Raw genomic sequence first — 16,866 nt, 5'->3', positions numbered from 1 at the left:
ATTGAGAAAATATTGTCGCGTTTTAGAAATGTTACGTTAGGGTTTTGCGTCACTTATTTAACGTCGTGAGAATGACCGCCCGCAGGTAGGTGGAGAATAAAGTCTTCTAATAAACATAGACTTTCAAAAAGTTATAATAACGCGTAGGTACGCAAAAAAATGACTGCATCTTTGGGAATCCTGCCACACGATGTGGCAACGTCGTCCTGTTCTGATCTTTGGCCGCAGGAGCTCATTTCGGTGCACCTGTAACTTCGTTTTCCTTCTTATCTTCTCTCTCTCCACAACTGTTACGGACGTACCTACATGCCGGTGGACGTTGGTCGCGGCTCTATGAAGCTATAGCTTTAAGGAAATATAAATGAAAGAGAGAGAGACAGATGACTTTCTCCGGTGATGTCGAATACATCGAATGCAGCGGGTATTCATAGCTTTAATAAGCGAGGCGATAACCATTGATTGATTGATTGTCTGATTGAAAAAAAAAAAGGAGATGTGAGACCCGACGAACAGGTGAAACTACTCCAGGACACGTGAATAGTAAAGAAAGTAGAAAGCCCAACCACAAGACGACAAAGAGGCATAAAAAGGAACAAGCAGGGGACCGTTGATGTTGGGAATGAAGCTTGTTTTTTGTGCTTGTTTTTAAGGCTATTTTTTTCTTTTTTGCGTAACTTCGCTGATCGGAATCGTGTTGTTTTGTCAGCCACAATGCTTTCTTTCCGGAACTAATTTCCTCTTAGAGAGAGAAATTACAACAAGAATACATATACTTTTTTTTTCCTATTCACGCACGCGCAAACACTGCACTAAATCTCTTCGCTCTTTTCAATTTCCCATTCTTTTTTTCACAATTCAGCTCAATTCGTGCGTTAGCATCTGCTACAGACATCCTTCAAAATTCCCCTTCGAAAGCCAACACTATATGCGTATACGAACCCATATGGCAACACTTTTCCTATTCCCGCTTCCAGATTTTCCATTAACCCATCCCTTTCTTTCCATACGACCCACAACAAAACAGGATACGTTAATCTCCATCCCTTCCCGCTTTAATGACGGTCCCGTTTATCATTCTTCCCTACACCACGTCATTTTGTTGAAACCGATAAGAAACCTGATAAGGAAGCCGCAAGATGCGCCGCAACACGGACTCTTTAGGAGCTCGTACCCAACCCCTTTGATCATTCATCTTGGCTTATCGAACACTTTGTAGCCGATTCCTTGCGTTTCTTAACAAGATCATCGTCTTATCAAAACTGGCTGTCTGCCAAGGGAAGACTGGTGCTCTCCTCTATCGATTGCATCGTGAAGCTTGTATTGATTAGGATTGAGATGTTGAAACCCTATGTCTGGTAGGGCGGTTATTTATCTGCTTTTTCTCGATATTTTATTTTGTGCATAGATGGCCTTTTACCTCTAAAGTGATGTAAGTTGAAGTATACGTTGTATTGAGACACAATATTCTGCCGTTTGTGTTTGTTACACTGGTTTGCACTGTCTTCGAGTTCCCCATCAAAATATTTTCAGTGATTAAAGACCTTTGATTGATTGATTTACTTTGTTTATGCAGAGAAGTAAGTTAAATTCGAAAGAAATCCTCCCCTCACTCCCCACTCACCGCGTCAGTTTGCCTGATACCAGCTCGCGCTTCGTAGTGGTTAGTCTTCCACGCCGAAAGTGGGAGGTGACGGAGGTTTTCCGGCAGACTTCCCGGACGAATTGCGGCACAGTTCCCCGTGAAGTCAGCCCAGGACGCATACTAACCTCCCTGTCCCGCACTCCTTGTTGCTGTCCTCTCTACACCTGTTCACGTCTGTACGTCGCTCATAGCCACAGTTGCTTCGCGGCGCTAAAGGGGAAATAAAAAACAGATTTCTGACTGATTCATTGATTTGATTCATGCAGAGAAGCGTGTTAAACAAATTCGAAGTAAATCCCCCGACGCTCCCCATTCACATTTGCAAGCAAGTACAACTTAGCGTACTGTTGATAGCTCCGTGACAAGATCATCACTGGAACGTTATCTATATCTATGCTCTGCTTCAGTAGGGGTGACGCTGATATAAACGTTGAGAAATAAATCTATTAAAAATTCAACTTCCAAATTAAAACTTCAAAAATAACTCCTGTAAATACCAACGTGGTCAAAATAAACTCTGAAAAAAAATTTCGCAAAATCGGCGAATCGAAATAAATTTTTCAAAATCCCTCCTCTCCAATTGGTGGACAGCCAAAACCTTCTACGTCCACGTTGGAAAATAGTACGCTCTTCACTCTTGGAATGAGCAATGAGCTGAAAACGACAATTTCGCTCTACCGGAAATGGCTTGTGCGCACATTCTCCGTGACCACGTACATCGTATATTTGTATTTCTATCATAAACGAGAACAGTAAAGAAGGGGACGGACTCGAAGCATCAGCTATTTTGAGCCCATGTGTAGTCCGTCCATGCTTCCACTACTTCCACTTGCCATGACTATACGTAGGCAGCATAGAGTTCTCTCTGATTTTGTGGAGAAACAAGGGAGCGAACAAAGAAACGTACAACACTAATCCCTCTATGTCATGAGGCCTTCCAGCGTATATATGTATAGGTATGGCACTGTTCCACTAGCTCAACTCAGGAATGTGTGTTATACTTGTATTCATACGCGTCGTCGTCTCACTCTCAACTGGATATTTCGATTTCCCCAACTATTATCAGAGGACATATAGTATGTTATGAAAGATATGTGAATAGAGAACGGTTATATTGTGGATTTCGTTGAACAGAACATCGTGTTGCCGATAGACAAGCGTACGCAGAGTTCCACGCGAGGCCTAACTGTGATTTATTTTGACAGCGTGGATTTTTAAAAGTGTTGATTTCAGTATTTCTGTATTTCTTTATTTTACCCTCACGGCTCAAACGGGCAGCACAGAGGGGCGCGGTTAAAAAAGGAAAGATAGATATGACTTGGAACATTATTTAAAAAAATTACAGCAACCATTGTATATCACGTAGACATGCTTGTGGTAACATACAATAGCTATTACATCACGTATTATAATGTAAGTGGCTGCGGTAGTAGACGGATTTCGACGGGTGAAATTTTAAGCGTGGATTTTTAATGTTTTATTTTTAAGTGTTTATTTCAGCATACACCCCTTCAGTACACGGACAAAGGATCGAAACTAACACACACACAATTTACTCAATTTCATTCTTTCCCAGCATGGCTCTCACCTACCAGTCACCTCCGCAAATACCTCCCGCACCTCACATTAAAGCGCACATTCCCATGCGACCTCAGTACCACTGAGCCAAAAACCCCGAACCGATAAATTACCTCCATTTCCTCCTCTCACTGCACTACGCACCACCTTTACCGTTTCTAATGGGAAGGGACAATCAAGTTCAAACGACCAGCTCTCTCACCCTCAAAACCTTTACCCATCCAAGGATTCCTGCAAAACAAATTCCGTCAAAACGACTTCATATTAGCCGGCAGCGGCGAAAGATACCCTTCTCTATGTACGATGGCCCTTCTCCATCGTTCGCTAACGACTTCATATTATTTCGGGCCACGTTTCTCCAGTCCTTTTTGTCTTGAGAGAGAAACAGGCACAGAAGGACCGCTGGCCCAGATGAGCGGACGTGTTCACGCAGCAAAATGGGGAGAGATCCCCATTCGTAATAATGTTCCGTCCCTTAAAAAGATTGGGTCGATTATTCAGGCCATTGCGACAATGGCGTTATTAAAAACGGACGTTTTCATCAAAGGAAGAGAGTGAAGTTCCTTAGACAAAAGTATGTATGAGGAAGACAGAAGCGATCTAAACTGTGGCGCAGGAGGTCACGGCAGCTATAACGGGAGGCTCGAAATAATGCGTTGGAACAAAAAAAAAAAAAAAAGGGAAAGAAAGAAATCCTCGTTTGTTTCCGGTGGAGGAAAACGATTTGCACACGGAAATTCTAATTAAGGTGGAGAGTCGGAATGCGACAGGGTATCGGCTTCGCTGATCCGGGGCGAACTTCTCGGACGTTTGCATTAAAGTGCAGATGAGATGAAGGAAGATGGTGATTGGGAAGTGTCGTATGCTGGCTCATGCTAAGGTCGGCTGCAGTAGAAACGTGTAGTGAACCAGAAATGTATGAAGGATCTGCTAGAGGTATTTAATAAGTCCCCCCCCCCCACCGCATGGAGGTCAGGGAAAGTACCTGAATGGAATATTTATTTCACTTGTTGACCAAATGTGCATAACATGACCGAACGAGGCACGCGTACCTGACAGTTGGAAGCGCGCACGTGTTATTCCGCTGCTGAAGCCAGGTAAATCGCCATCGCAGCTCTCCTCCTCTAGACCAGTGAGCCTGACTAGCTGCCTTGGCAAGTTAATGGTGCGCATGGTATTCTCCAGACCTGAGTGGTGGCTCAAACATCGCTGCTTCTTCCCGCAAGAAATATCAAGAAAGCAGTAGATTCAGTTCTGGATCTAATCACTCCTGTGGAAGAGGCCAAGGTGCACAAGAAGATTGTGCTGACAGCATTTCTCGGTGTTAAGCGTGCACATACGACACTGTAAGTCATGCTTTTGTCCTCCATGGTCTTGTTGATGGCGCCATACCGTCCAAAGCACTCTCATGGCTGACTGATTTCCTCCATGGAGGTCAACTCTTCGTCACCACAAGCCAGGGTGGTACAGACCTTGTCACGTTGACTTGTGGTATGTCTGAGCCCCATCTTATTTAACTTTGTTATGGCTGGTCCTCGGGGTTGCGTCTGCAGGAATGTGGCTATTTCCATCTATGCTGCTGACATTTGTCTCTGAATCAGCTGTAAATCCCGTCCTGCCCTTCAGCGACGTCTCCAACTCGCTCTCGACGTTATCTAGCAGTACCTGCCACTGGCAGCCGTGGATATCTCGACGGAAAAGACAGTACTACTCCCATTTACGAGGCAGAACGTGCGGCCCACCCAGCTTTCGATTGCTGGCATACCATTGAAGTACGTATCTCACCATTCGCCTTTAAACACCGTCTAGGCTCCACCTCGTCTTCTTTCTGCCTCACTTGTGGAATGCAGGCGAACTGTGCCACGCCATCTTGGCTTGTGGGCAATGTCGCCAAGAGCGTGCACTCATGGAAGTTGATATGCAACGTATTGACAAACGGCCGTTCAACCTCGCAAACATTCTCGAACCGTGGTCGAACGCTGACAACCATATGTAAGGCCTTCGTCTTCTTGCGGTGTTCTTGGGCTCCACCGGTCTTGGCGACGGATCTCTGAAAGTCCTTCCCCCATCATCATCCGTTCTTAATGAGCAATATGGTAGCGTACAGCCATAGCGGCGGTGAACCGCCCACCTCATCATCATCCAATGTGTGTGTGTGTGTCCGCCTTGATGACGACGTAAAGTTTCGGTTTTGCACATAAATTCACTGTTCAGTGGAACCTTTTTTAGTACGATTTTATTTGTCATCTACATAGTTCTATTCCTTCTATTGTAGCAGACAACGAGAACATAAGGTGGGGGTCTTGTGAAACAGCGCACAGCACAGAGTCAGGAGGGCGGCATGTCGTGAATTGGAAACAACACCACAGGCAGTGTTACACTCTTAATCCGGTACCGTTCAGTAAAGGGTAAAAATTTGCAATGTTTTATCTTCCATTTCCGAAGTTACAGACTCTTTAGAGCTCACCGCAGTTCTTTGAACAACTCTCCCCTTTAACTATAAACCATATTCATAACCAATAATAGCTCTTCTACACATGAATCCGTTATAAAATACCATTATGCGGCATAATGGCGTCACACACTCAGTGTAACTCACTTTAAACTCCCGACTGCAGCGCCTTCCCTGAACGAGGCAACCCAGCGCACTACCCGACACACTCTCCGCCGTCAGACACAAGAAGCTAATATGTTTTGACGACCATCCTACTCACCGTGGACATAAACCGATCTCTCTGCCATTATTGGCTCTGTCCTCATCATATTCGAGGCGAAACGCACGAGGCGGAAGATGAAATTCCTGGCGCCAGGCCGAGATGAGTCAGCGTGGGCGAGATGCGATTTTTAAGGCGGGTGAAATCGGCCCATTAAAGCTACCTTATTACGTGCACGTAACTATGATCGTATCGAAAGCCCCCTCCCCCCCCCCCCCCTCCCTGCCTTTCCATAACGGGCCCATTTCGTGAAGGGCGATTGGATAATCGCATAAGCTTTGCCTCCCTGCGCCGGTGCTTCGATGTCTGGCCCGTATTCGTCGGCGGAGTCTCACGTATACACATGGCTTCGGTGGTAGCGGTTCACGTTAGATGGAAAATTTAACGTGCCTTGAGTGCGTCCTACAATGATGTGTTGGGTTGAACTGCCTTAAATTCATCTCGTTCGCTCGTAAGGCTTGCACAAGATGGCAAGCATCCATAAGCAAACCAGAAGGCCGGGGGTGGTAGTTTTCCTCTCTTGCCATAGCCTGGCATAGATCGAGTTGCTGCGTGATGCTGCGCCTCGCGCAATCTCATGATGATGAAAGAACGCGAAGTTCCAGTTAGCCATTCCATCTTGCGGCACTAATAGGCTTGGCAAATTTGGCTATGGCTTGGCTGTTACGCTTATAAAATTTCCTAGTTCGTCATCACTTCATGTATTTGTTGTTACTGTTGCTGAGCACGGATATGTATGTCTGTGCTTATTTGTGTTTGAATATCAAACCACAGCTTACTTCCGTACCACGAGGGGAGAGTGTTGTGGTTACTACTTCGTAAGAAAAACGACACAGCTAAATTTAGGATTAGCAGTTTGGCAACAAATTTGGTACTGTAATCTTCCAGATCAGCCGATGCGTACTGTTGTTGCTGTTTTTCTTTTTGTTTTGTTTTTTGCATGCACGAAATTTGTTTTTTTTGTGTTTTTCTTTTTGCAAATTTCTATCTATATAGCAGTTGCAACCTCTCAGTGAAATATGGGTTTACATGTTATTACGTGTCATAGAACGAGAAATTGAGAAGTTATCTTTCACGACCGATCACAAAGGGAAGAACGCAAACAGAAATTAACCGCGCTTACAAACATTCGCACAAACTTCGCGCACAAGCCTCAGGTGTTAGGCTGAAATAACGCCATTGCCCGAGAACGGATACTATTAAATAGGCTACGACTTCGCAAATTCTGAGGTCTTCTTCGTATGACAAGCGACTTTGCAAGTGAGGGTTCGGAGATTTCCGCACCGAGTAACAGAAAATCTGCCGCCACAAGTGACAACATTTTGGGATTATACTTCGGTCACTTCGACACATTTACGACATATATTCGACATTGTTTACGATTGCTTTTTCCTTGAGTCAGCGTAACTTAGCGGCAAACTTCAAAGAAAACTTCTAGACTTTCTTCATAGATGGCGCTTCCCATTACTGTAGACCGCGTGCTGTACTCCAGGAACTATTAGACGAAAAGAAAAAAAAAATTTTCTTTCAAAAAAGATGTGGGTTCCTATAGGGCACAGAGGGTGTTATATATATATATATATATATATGTGTGTGTGTGTGTGTATGTGTGTGTATGCGTGTGCGTGTATGTGTATGTATGTGTGTGTTCAGAGTTAAGAGTAATAATAATCCGGGACGTAAAGTCACGAATTATCATGGTTTGGAGTTGTGCGATCATTTTAATTTATTAAATAGCGTAACGAATAGTTGTGTAAGTATTAGATCCCAAATCCGAAGCGCATATGAAATTGTGTATTCGAATTTCAAATCGAAACGATGTCTCTTGGAAACCGAATATATTTGAATAATTCCGAAACTGCACTCGCAAGCAGAAAAACACCATCACCATCAGTACCGCTTCATACAAAGATATATCACGTGTATATATGACATTTCGGTTATATAACTATTGCCTTCGGTTTGAAAATTGCTATTCCGCACCGCCCTAAATCCATCGTATTTACGTATCTATGCTTTGCGATATCCATGCCTCTGCCCACATGGCGAGAACTCCCCATTGTTCAATTAATCGCTCAACAGTTAATACTGTAATCCAATTCTCTACAGATTACTGCTCGTTGTACAAAACACCCAGAATGGGCATCTTTCGTTCAACCCGCACACGATGAAACGACCTCGTAGCCACTTAAGGAAACGGCCGTATAACGATAAGTCTGCATCGTTACACTAACGACAGCCTCGGGGCGATAGTCACCTATGGGGATATCTTCAGTGCCAATAGGAACTACGATAATCCCTCTGGATGACCGTAGGGACGAATCCAAGCAGCAATGCACAAGCGATTCCTTTAACACAGGCAAGGCTTCAAGGAAAGACTATACTTACGAGAGTTCCCGCTGCAGCCGACGTATCTGTAAGAGAAAGAAGGTCACTTTCCGTTCACAGTACGGCTCGTACATCACGAACGAAAGAATGCTTCATGGAAGGGGGGACCTCGATATTCCTGGTTGCGAAATCCCCGATCCCGATATTCACGTTCTCGAAACAAGGAAAAGCAAGACTCGATTGCTTCGCAAGATGTTATGCCGTGTTTAAAAACATGACGTCACTATTTAACCAACCGTGTTTTTTTTTTTAACCAAGTAACCGTTTGGCTTAGCATGGCGGACACGACGGAACGCACGTTGGTTAGTTTATTATTAGGTTAGTCCAAGTTCGGTGATTCCATTTTTATGTCCAGGTTAGTCAAGTTCGCTGTTGGCAGTTTCCCACGCGCGCGACTGTGCGTTTTATTGTCAAATAACGTTAATTTATTTACGGTAGTTTATTTTGCAACGGAGATTTCGAACTCTTTATTTCGAGGTAGCCCATACCCTTCATGGAATAGCAATGTTTCATTGCAGAGTCTTATTGCTGCAAGCTTCTTGTCAATCGGATCGCAGTTTGTGATGCACGGAGCTTCCCATGCATGTGTAAAGTCGACGTTGAAGGGGTTGCGACACTACGCGTGGGATTTAGGGACAAATGTGAAAAATGATTATTTGCTGTCTAAGCGATGTGCAGTAGCCGGCATCCACGTAGATGGAGCCAATTTCGCCATATTACGTGTACGCTCATTGGCTCACTGTGACGTCACGGCGAATGGCCCCGCCAGGGAGCGGCCACGGGAGAGATCAAGTGGTTGCGAGATCCAATAGGAGGTCCTGGCCCATCTGGTGTCAGAGCTCGACGCGTGCGTGTGTTCAAGGCACTGACGTAGCCGGCGAGTGTGCGTGGGGGGGGGGGGGGGGGGTTCTGTGTGTTCAACCTCTCCACCCCCACCCCGAAACGGACGGTGTTTTGGACAGATTTGGACATAAATTTTAGTACATTTGGGAGAGGGAAACGAGTGGGAAGTCCTCGTCTCCCATGTAAAGTCCCCATAGAACCCCTCCCCAAGTATTTTTCTGACTGCGCCACTGGTTCGACAGCTTATATCTCGACAACAAGTACCACGTGTGCGAAAGTCCCTCAACTAACAAAGAAGGTCCTTTAACATTTACTCTTGTATACTGTCCTCATGCTTCATTGAATTACCGTTCAACACATATGCTGACCTTCGTTTACACAATATTATGAACGTTTCCGTCGGATTTACATGATATGCGGTGTAATCAATGACGATCATTCGTTGTGTCGACGTCACAGGTGTGGCGCACGTTAAACTATACGTTTAATGGTGCACCTTTAACTCGTTTTGAAGCTTTTGGCCTAGTACGTTTGTCTTGTTCACCAAACTGTAACGAAAATCATGTACTCACTGAACGTACTTGCACACTGAGCACTGGAGTAAAAACCGGGACTAGTGTACCCAAAAGGGGAAATAACTGGGAGGACGATAGTTAGGATACCTTGCCGTCGTTCTCTAAATATTTCTCCAGTCTTGGCAACACTATTAATAACATTCGCGTTGTTGTCCTTCGCTCCGGTTTCCATTCCGCAAACGGGCGAAAATGGGAAGAGAGTCGCCTGATACATTAGAGAGTTTTAGTGTATCGTACACCATCGCCATTGCGTACGTAAGGGATAGCGTGGTGGCTCTGCGCAATGCGCGAAGCTCTCTTTATGTTTTGCGCGTGCGCATAACCACCGACGCAGTACCTTACGTACGCAAAGGTGATAGCGTACAATACACTAAAACTCACTATTATCTGAACACTACCCACCCAACGGGCCTAAATCAAAGAGTGGTTTTAGGCTTCTAATCAACTGTCGACCGGTGTGTTACACATGCTGCGCTCGTAAACACGTTCACGTGCAGCCCCCTTGCAGGCTGGGCAGTATGGTGAACATCCTCCGACACCAGCTTTCTGTTTCCCCCTTTTTTGATGAAGAGCGTCCGCTCGAAACGTCAAGTATCCTAATTATCGTAGTCCCACTTATTTCCTCTTATTTCCTCTTTTTTGGTACACTAGCCCCCGGTTTTTATTCTTGTACATCGTGTATGTGGCAGTAATGTCTATCGTCCTGACACTGAATACTGTAACAGCCCTCTTTTACCGAGCAAAAACATACGTACCTTCGCGCTGTTTAAACATTTATGAATGTTACGCAACTACAAAAGCAGAAATGCGATTTGCGCGACATGGTCCTCTTAGGAGAAAGAATCCGCAAAGAGACTGGCATACACCGCTATGCATACATTTCGAAATATTTCTCCATATCTCCGTTCCCCATTTTCCATGTTCCTCTTCTTTCTTTCTTTTTTTTTACAAAGTAGTCATGTCGCCGGCCGCAAAAACCACTTCCCCCTTTTTCGCTTTACAAGCAGTGTAATTAGTCCTTAAGTATGTTCGCTTTATTTAAGTAATGATAAAAAAAGCGATTTTCTTCCTCTTCATTCTACAACACCCTCATCTCTCCATTTTGATATTTTCGTAATTTCGTACCTCTAGGTTTCTTTACATTATTTTTTTTCTTCTTCCTCGGAACACCGTCCACTCACCATTAACGAGCCAGTTTTTTTCCTTTTTTTTTTTTCATCCCCCATCCGATTCATTTTCTTTTTAATATGTAGCACCGAGTTCGATCATTACCTAGAACGACAAAAAATTCCAATGAAGAGAAACTTTATCTAGAATGTGTTCCTTGCTTTCGTTCTGATACACGCACCAGCAATAAAAAGCGCCAGTTGGAATTACGATAATTAAAAATGGAGATGGCGGCTCTCTGGCTATGAACGCGCGGAACCCAAGTACTTGGCAGAAGCGAAAATATTTAAAGGAAAGAAAATATCATTCCATTTTTCACATTCGACTGATCTTGCCCCTCGTCTCGTGCGATTTTTTTTTATCTCGCTCTTTTTTTTTTCTTCTTTTTTTTTTTTTTCTCGTCGATGCTAATTATTTAGCTTCGTTTAGGGTCGAGGTAAATGCCCCCCTTTCTAGTGGTAACTTTAATTATTGCGATACTTCCGCGCTTTCTCATTAATGAAACGACTTCCACTTATCTCAAATTTTAATTAAACAGTGTTGGCAGTGTTATTCCTACGCTATACACGTGCATCGAACGAACTCTTCTCGAGAACTTGGCATTCAATTCGAATGGAGGAACTTTGCGAGGAAAAACGAGCTACAAAAAATAAAGAAGAAGGCATGCCAACAGGAATGCTTCATTTCATCGAAACTTTTCGCGGTACCTCGCAGAAACGAAGGTCAATGCATGCGCGGATTTACTGGTCTTCTCGTTGTTGTTGTTGTTGTTGTTGATATATCATGAATTGGTGCTGTGTGAAGCTTGAGTTATGTGGATTACTTCTTGATGTTCCTTTAGCTGCTGTTGTTGTTTATTTTGTGAGTGTTCTTTCATACCTGACGTCTTTCGCTCGCTGTGCATCATCTAGATACATTAGGTAAGGCTCGCTCGCTTTCTAATTACCCTTAGCATGTTATGAAGTCGTTTAATGTGAAATGACACCCTATAGAATAGCTACGCGATGTCTCACGTGTTATAAAAAAAAAAACATTGATTTTGTTAGCTTCTGGGCTGAGCCTTATAAATGCAGATGACGCACTAGCAGCTCGAATGCGTTGCTATTCGATTGAATGACGTTTCGTAGTTTTGAGATAGGTAAAAAACTACAATGTAGCAGTGAAACTATATGACTTTTTCGAAGAGCATATAATAATTTATGTGCTTATTTCTTAAGGTTATTCGGAACAACGGGGCTGTGCTCGGCATGCAATAAGACCATACCGGCTTTTGAAATGGTGATGCGGGCCCGAGGAAACGTCTATCATCTGGAATGCTTCGCATGTCAACAGTGCAACCACAGGTACATTGCCTCATTACCTTCTTTGAATGAAATTCTCGACATAAAATAACGGTGTTCTTAGGTGCCTCGAAATGTTCCAGATGATTACGGTGCACACGGTGTAACCTCAGAAGGTATAGCTTAGCTACATCGACATCGAATGTGGAGGTGGAAGTTCACGCGGAAATGAATGCACGGACAAAACCATTATTGGAAAATAAATTGTTGGTGTACGCAGCCGCAGGTTTGTCGCAGGCGTCGCAAACCAACAATTAACACCCCTCTCATACGGGCAGTCATGAATGACCGTTGAAACCAACGGGAATTGAATACGTGCGTAGTGCCACCTAACGGGTAACGTGTCAAGTCATCAAAGAGCATTGCATCCAATGCTTCGTAACAGGCTGACACGTTATCCGCTTGATGGCGCTAAGCACATGTTCAATTGCCATCGGTTTCAATGGTCATTCATGAGGGCCCGTGTGACAGGGGTATAAGAGCCCTTGATAGTGTTGTTTTCCACACGCAAAAATGTACCACATCCTAACCTTCACCACTCGACTGTCACCTTATCTATTATTAGCTAGGAGGACTGAACAAAGCGCTTTTAATAAGTTTACTTCACACACTTCATTACATTCAACCATCTCTTGCCACCCAGGTTCTGCGTTGGCGACCGTTTCTACCTCCACGAGAACAAGATCCTGTGCGAGTACGACTACGAGGAGCGAATGATCTTCGCTAACATGCCGTACTTCAGCATCAACAACTCTGGTGTCCCGAACGGCAGTCCAGCACCGCCGCCGCCAGGGCATCCCCCACCCCCGCACCCGTTGCAGCCGGTACAGAAACGGCTTCAACCAGGGCACCTCCCACCCCCGGGCGGTGCCTCCGCTAGCATGGTTGCCAATAATCACCACGGAAGTGATGTGGAACACCCGCCTCATCCCGCTGTAGCCCTATCTGGACCTTACAGTGCTCAGCAAGACACGTCCGCTCTTGAAGCCAAGTAGGACGCTTCTTGCGGTCCGTACGGAGACACACCAGGTCGACGCATCATGTGCAGTGTATTCGTCGACGAACCTTTCCTGTTGAATTCGAAAGCTCTACAACCTGGTTTTGGGGTACATGAGCTACGTCATTTAGTGGGACGGTTACGTCACAGGTTCGCTACATCGTTCTTGTTGGACATGACATAGCGTCGATTTGACTTACTTCAGATGGGCTACACAACTTCAACCACACTGCTTGAAGGACATTGCTGGACACTAGGGACATATTCGCTCACTTTATAAATAGCTCGTGCGCCATATTCCTGAGCTGCATGCGCATGTACATGAACCACCACAAAATCCATGAACGCAAAAATGTCACTCATACTGCACTGTTAAGTAGAGTTAGACACCCAAATGCAGATATCATATATTTAAGCGTTTTCTCCAACTCAATTACAGTCGACTTGGGTTGCACCATATTTTTATTTATTATGTGGTCTTATTCCTTCAAAGAAAATTCTGCACGATCATTATCACATCATGTTCGCCACAGCAGCGATGCTCTGTTATCCTCCATGTCGCTCCATTGATGCATTGGTGTACTGAGCATTATCAAATGTGGTAACGTTGCAAAATCAAGTGGAGGACCGTACTCATCAAGAGGGTGAGTACATCACGTACGACCTCCCATAGGAACACCGGATCGCTGGCAGACCGAAGACGTCATACCTTCTTGAACATTCTACCATTCTGCGTTCTACCTTCTGTATCATGTTGAATGATAATTAGACATAACATTGTCCCTATACACTTTCAAGCAGTTATTTCGAAAAATAGTTCTCTGTAGTGCTGATTTCACGAAAAAGCTGTTCTTGTTTTCATCATTAAAAATTGGTGCATTCAGATAGAAAAGAAACCTGGTGTACCGGTCTAACATTATGAAATTTGTGTGGTGTTGAATTTGATACAGTCCAAGTTAGTACACAGTTACAGAGTTAGTATAATATCGTAGTAATGTTAGCATATTGTCAGAGAACAAGGTAAGTACACAGTATATAGTGAAGTAGTAATAAAAAAGCATAGCACATTTTGCGTGCTAAAGCGCGCCAACTTTCGATGAGGACGCAGCGCTAGGTGCAATTAGTGCGAAATATATTATCCCATCGCCAAGTATATTATTGATGACTATGTGCGTTTAGTGACTGCCATGTTCCTCCCTATAGTCACGTCAGAAATCGGACTACAGCAGGGGATCCTACAGCAGCGCGTGCGCTAATTCCTAAATGAACTGACAGAACTATTTAGGTTAATGCCAGGATCTCGAACATTCATTACATACATTATTTCATTCTGTTTGTCTGACTTAGAGCAGCGCGTTCGAGATAAGATTATCATGTTATCACGTTCGCTAAATTGCCTGACGAGATGATAGTGACCGAAAGATTACAAGAAAACTAGTCTTTAAGTCGATGCAATCCATTACAGTAGAAATACACACCATACTAGAAGGCTATCTATGTCACGGCAACGAAACCCCACGCACAGCACGACCAGTCATTCCCGGTTTGTAAGAAAAGGCGTCGAAACAAGTAGGTATGGATAGCAGGGCTCCCAGCTGGAATCTGCTGTACTGCCTGGACTCCGATATGTTTCTACGTAAGTGGCAACATTAATTTGACGGGCCTTTTCGAAGGCGGATGATTTATTTCACAAGTGCGGCGCGTGGCGCAGGTACACGTCGGGAATGCAAGTGATAGGTTATTGTGCGATACGGGAATGCCACCAATTTGAAGACCAGAGTACTAGTACTTTACACGAGCTATGTGGTGGGCTGTTGAACAAGGCCTCTGCCAAACAGTGCACCGTGTCTTGTCGAACAAGAGAAGCTTAGCAGAGTGACAAATTTTCCTTTCTGAATACAGACATGTGACTATATGAAAGCGAAACATACATGAAGAAACGTACGTGATCAACGATAAAAGGGAGGCTCGCTTAGGCCGTCATCAAGGGAGAAAGCAGGTACATCCAGTAACCACAGTTTGTGAAGATGATGAAGACGGAGATAGGGAAAAAATATATGCATTGGACCTCTGCACGGGACTCTCGCAAAGGACCTGGTTGACCCACCAGGGGTGGGTCAGTGGATAGCGCCGCTCCCGTCACTCAGTGGTCAGCGCGCTGGCCATGTCACGTCGAGACTCGGAGGTACCCGGGTTCAAATCCCGGTGCCGGCTGTGCTGTCTGGGGGTTTTCATGGGTTTTCCTCAGAAGCTTTCAGACATATGTCGATACAGTTCCCTTAGAAGTCGGCCCAGGACGTACATTCCCGTCAGTCGTGACGTTGCAAAACTCTGTGAGGCCAGCAACGGCGAGCCCTTTCACCAGCACCACCGACCAGGTTGACCCATTGTCGTTCGACGATGCAGCGTAAAAATTGATGTCATTTCGGTGTGTTTGTCAACGACTTCCAGCGTTAGTTGTCATAGCACTTGCATTGGGCCGATCCTCTTATTTCTTATTGATGGTACATCAACAGTAACAATTGGCACATGGAGTGCCCGCGAGAGGAAAACATGGATTTGTGGCACTACTGTAGCGTGATTTCATGACGGGGTGGCATTCTAACCTTATGTATGCAAGCGTTCGGCTGACGGTGTATAGCCCAAGTGAGCGAAAGACCGCCAATGTCGCGTTGCCAGAGGAGTGTAATGGCTGAATGCCTCTACCACTGGAAGGGTGGACACGAGTAGTTCCTTCACTTCAGCAAAAGCCGTGAACTTCTGTGTTGCAAATGACACTTCCAGATGCCACCGAGGATTGGTGCGTGGTGAAGACACATAATTGAAGGGGTACCGTTTGTAAAAGTCTGGGCGCTTCCGAGCTGTCCTGGAGACGCAACGATCACTCTGACGCAGGAGCATACGTCAAGGCGGAGCGGAGCCTATGCAGTGTCACGCTGACGCAGAGATATGCGTCGTAGCGGGGCAACTTTGGAAGCAATACCTGATATTAATGGTTCTTTCTACATTGCACACATGTCGCTTGTACGTTGTTTCTGCGATGCATCTTGGCTTTCAAAAGTGCAACTCTCCCACCAATCGTGTAAGAAGTCAAGAGCAACGTATTACAACAACACCAACACACACACACACATACAGACAGACAGAAAAACAACCCGTATGCTTAGATGGGTAGAAATCCAGCGAACCGGTAGAGATGTAGGAAGGGAGTTGCCTCAGGACAGAAGCCGCCGATATTTCGAACAGATACTGTTCTTCTTCTGGAAGAAGAACAGTCCAGTTCCAGAAGAAGAACAGTCTCTGTTCGAAATATCGGCGGCTTCTGTCCTGAGGCAACTCCCTTCCTAACCCGTATGCTTGATTGTTTCTTCGCGGCGTCAGGCGACGCATGACATAGTTTGAATTCGCACCGAGTTTTACGATAGAAACCATCAAAACACCCACAATAGGACACCCAGAAGTACCACAACAAAAGCCCTCCCCTCTCATTCCACGAGAGGTCTGCCGCAGCGCACTTTGGGAATAAGGTCCTAGACGCTAAGTTTAATATACATCGATGCATTAACTCATCCCATCCAAATATATAATATTATTTTACAAGTCGAGCGCCTTTACAGCCTTC

At 44.8% G+C, this 16,866-nt stretch overlaps 1 protein-coding gene across 3 annotated transcripts in view; it reads left to right on the top strand.

Annotated features, from left to right (window-relative positions):
* The window catches only part of LOC135393986 (LIM domain transcription factor LMO4.1-like), an 80,049-nt gene extending 65,889 nt beyond the window's left edge, over positions 1-14,160 (top strand). For all 3 annotated transcript variants that reach the window (XM_064624402.1, XM_064624403.1, XM_064624401.1), the window contains 2 exons: positions 12,125-12,250; positions 12,891-14,160. In XM_064624402.1, coding sequence (XP_064480472.1) covers positions 12,125-12,250; positions 12,891-13,242 — 478 coding nt within the window. In that variant the 3' untranslated portion in view covers positions 13,243-14,160. The remainder of the gene's footprint in view (positions 1-12,124; positions 12,251-12,890) is intronic.
* Positions 14,161-16,866: the final 2,706 nt, after the last annotated feature.

The sequence above is a fragment of the Ornithodoros turicata genome, chromosome 5, assembly GCF_037126465.1.
Source record: "Ornithodoros turicata isolate Travis chromosome 5, ASM3712646v1, whole genome shotgun sequence".
NCBI classification, from domain to species: domain Eukaryota; kingdom Metazoa; phylum Arthropoda; class Arachnida; order Ixodida; family Argasidae; genus Ornithodoros; species Ornithodoros turicata.
This window is presented reverse-complemented; position numbering and strand designations above follow the sequence as displayed.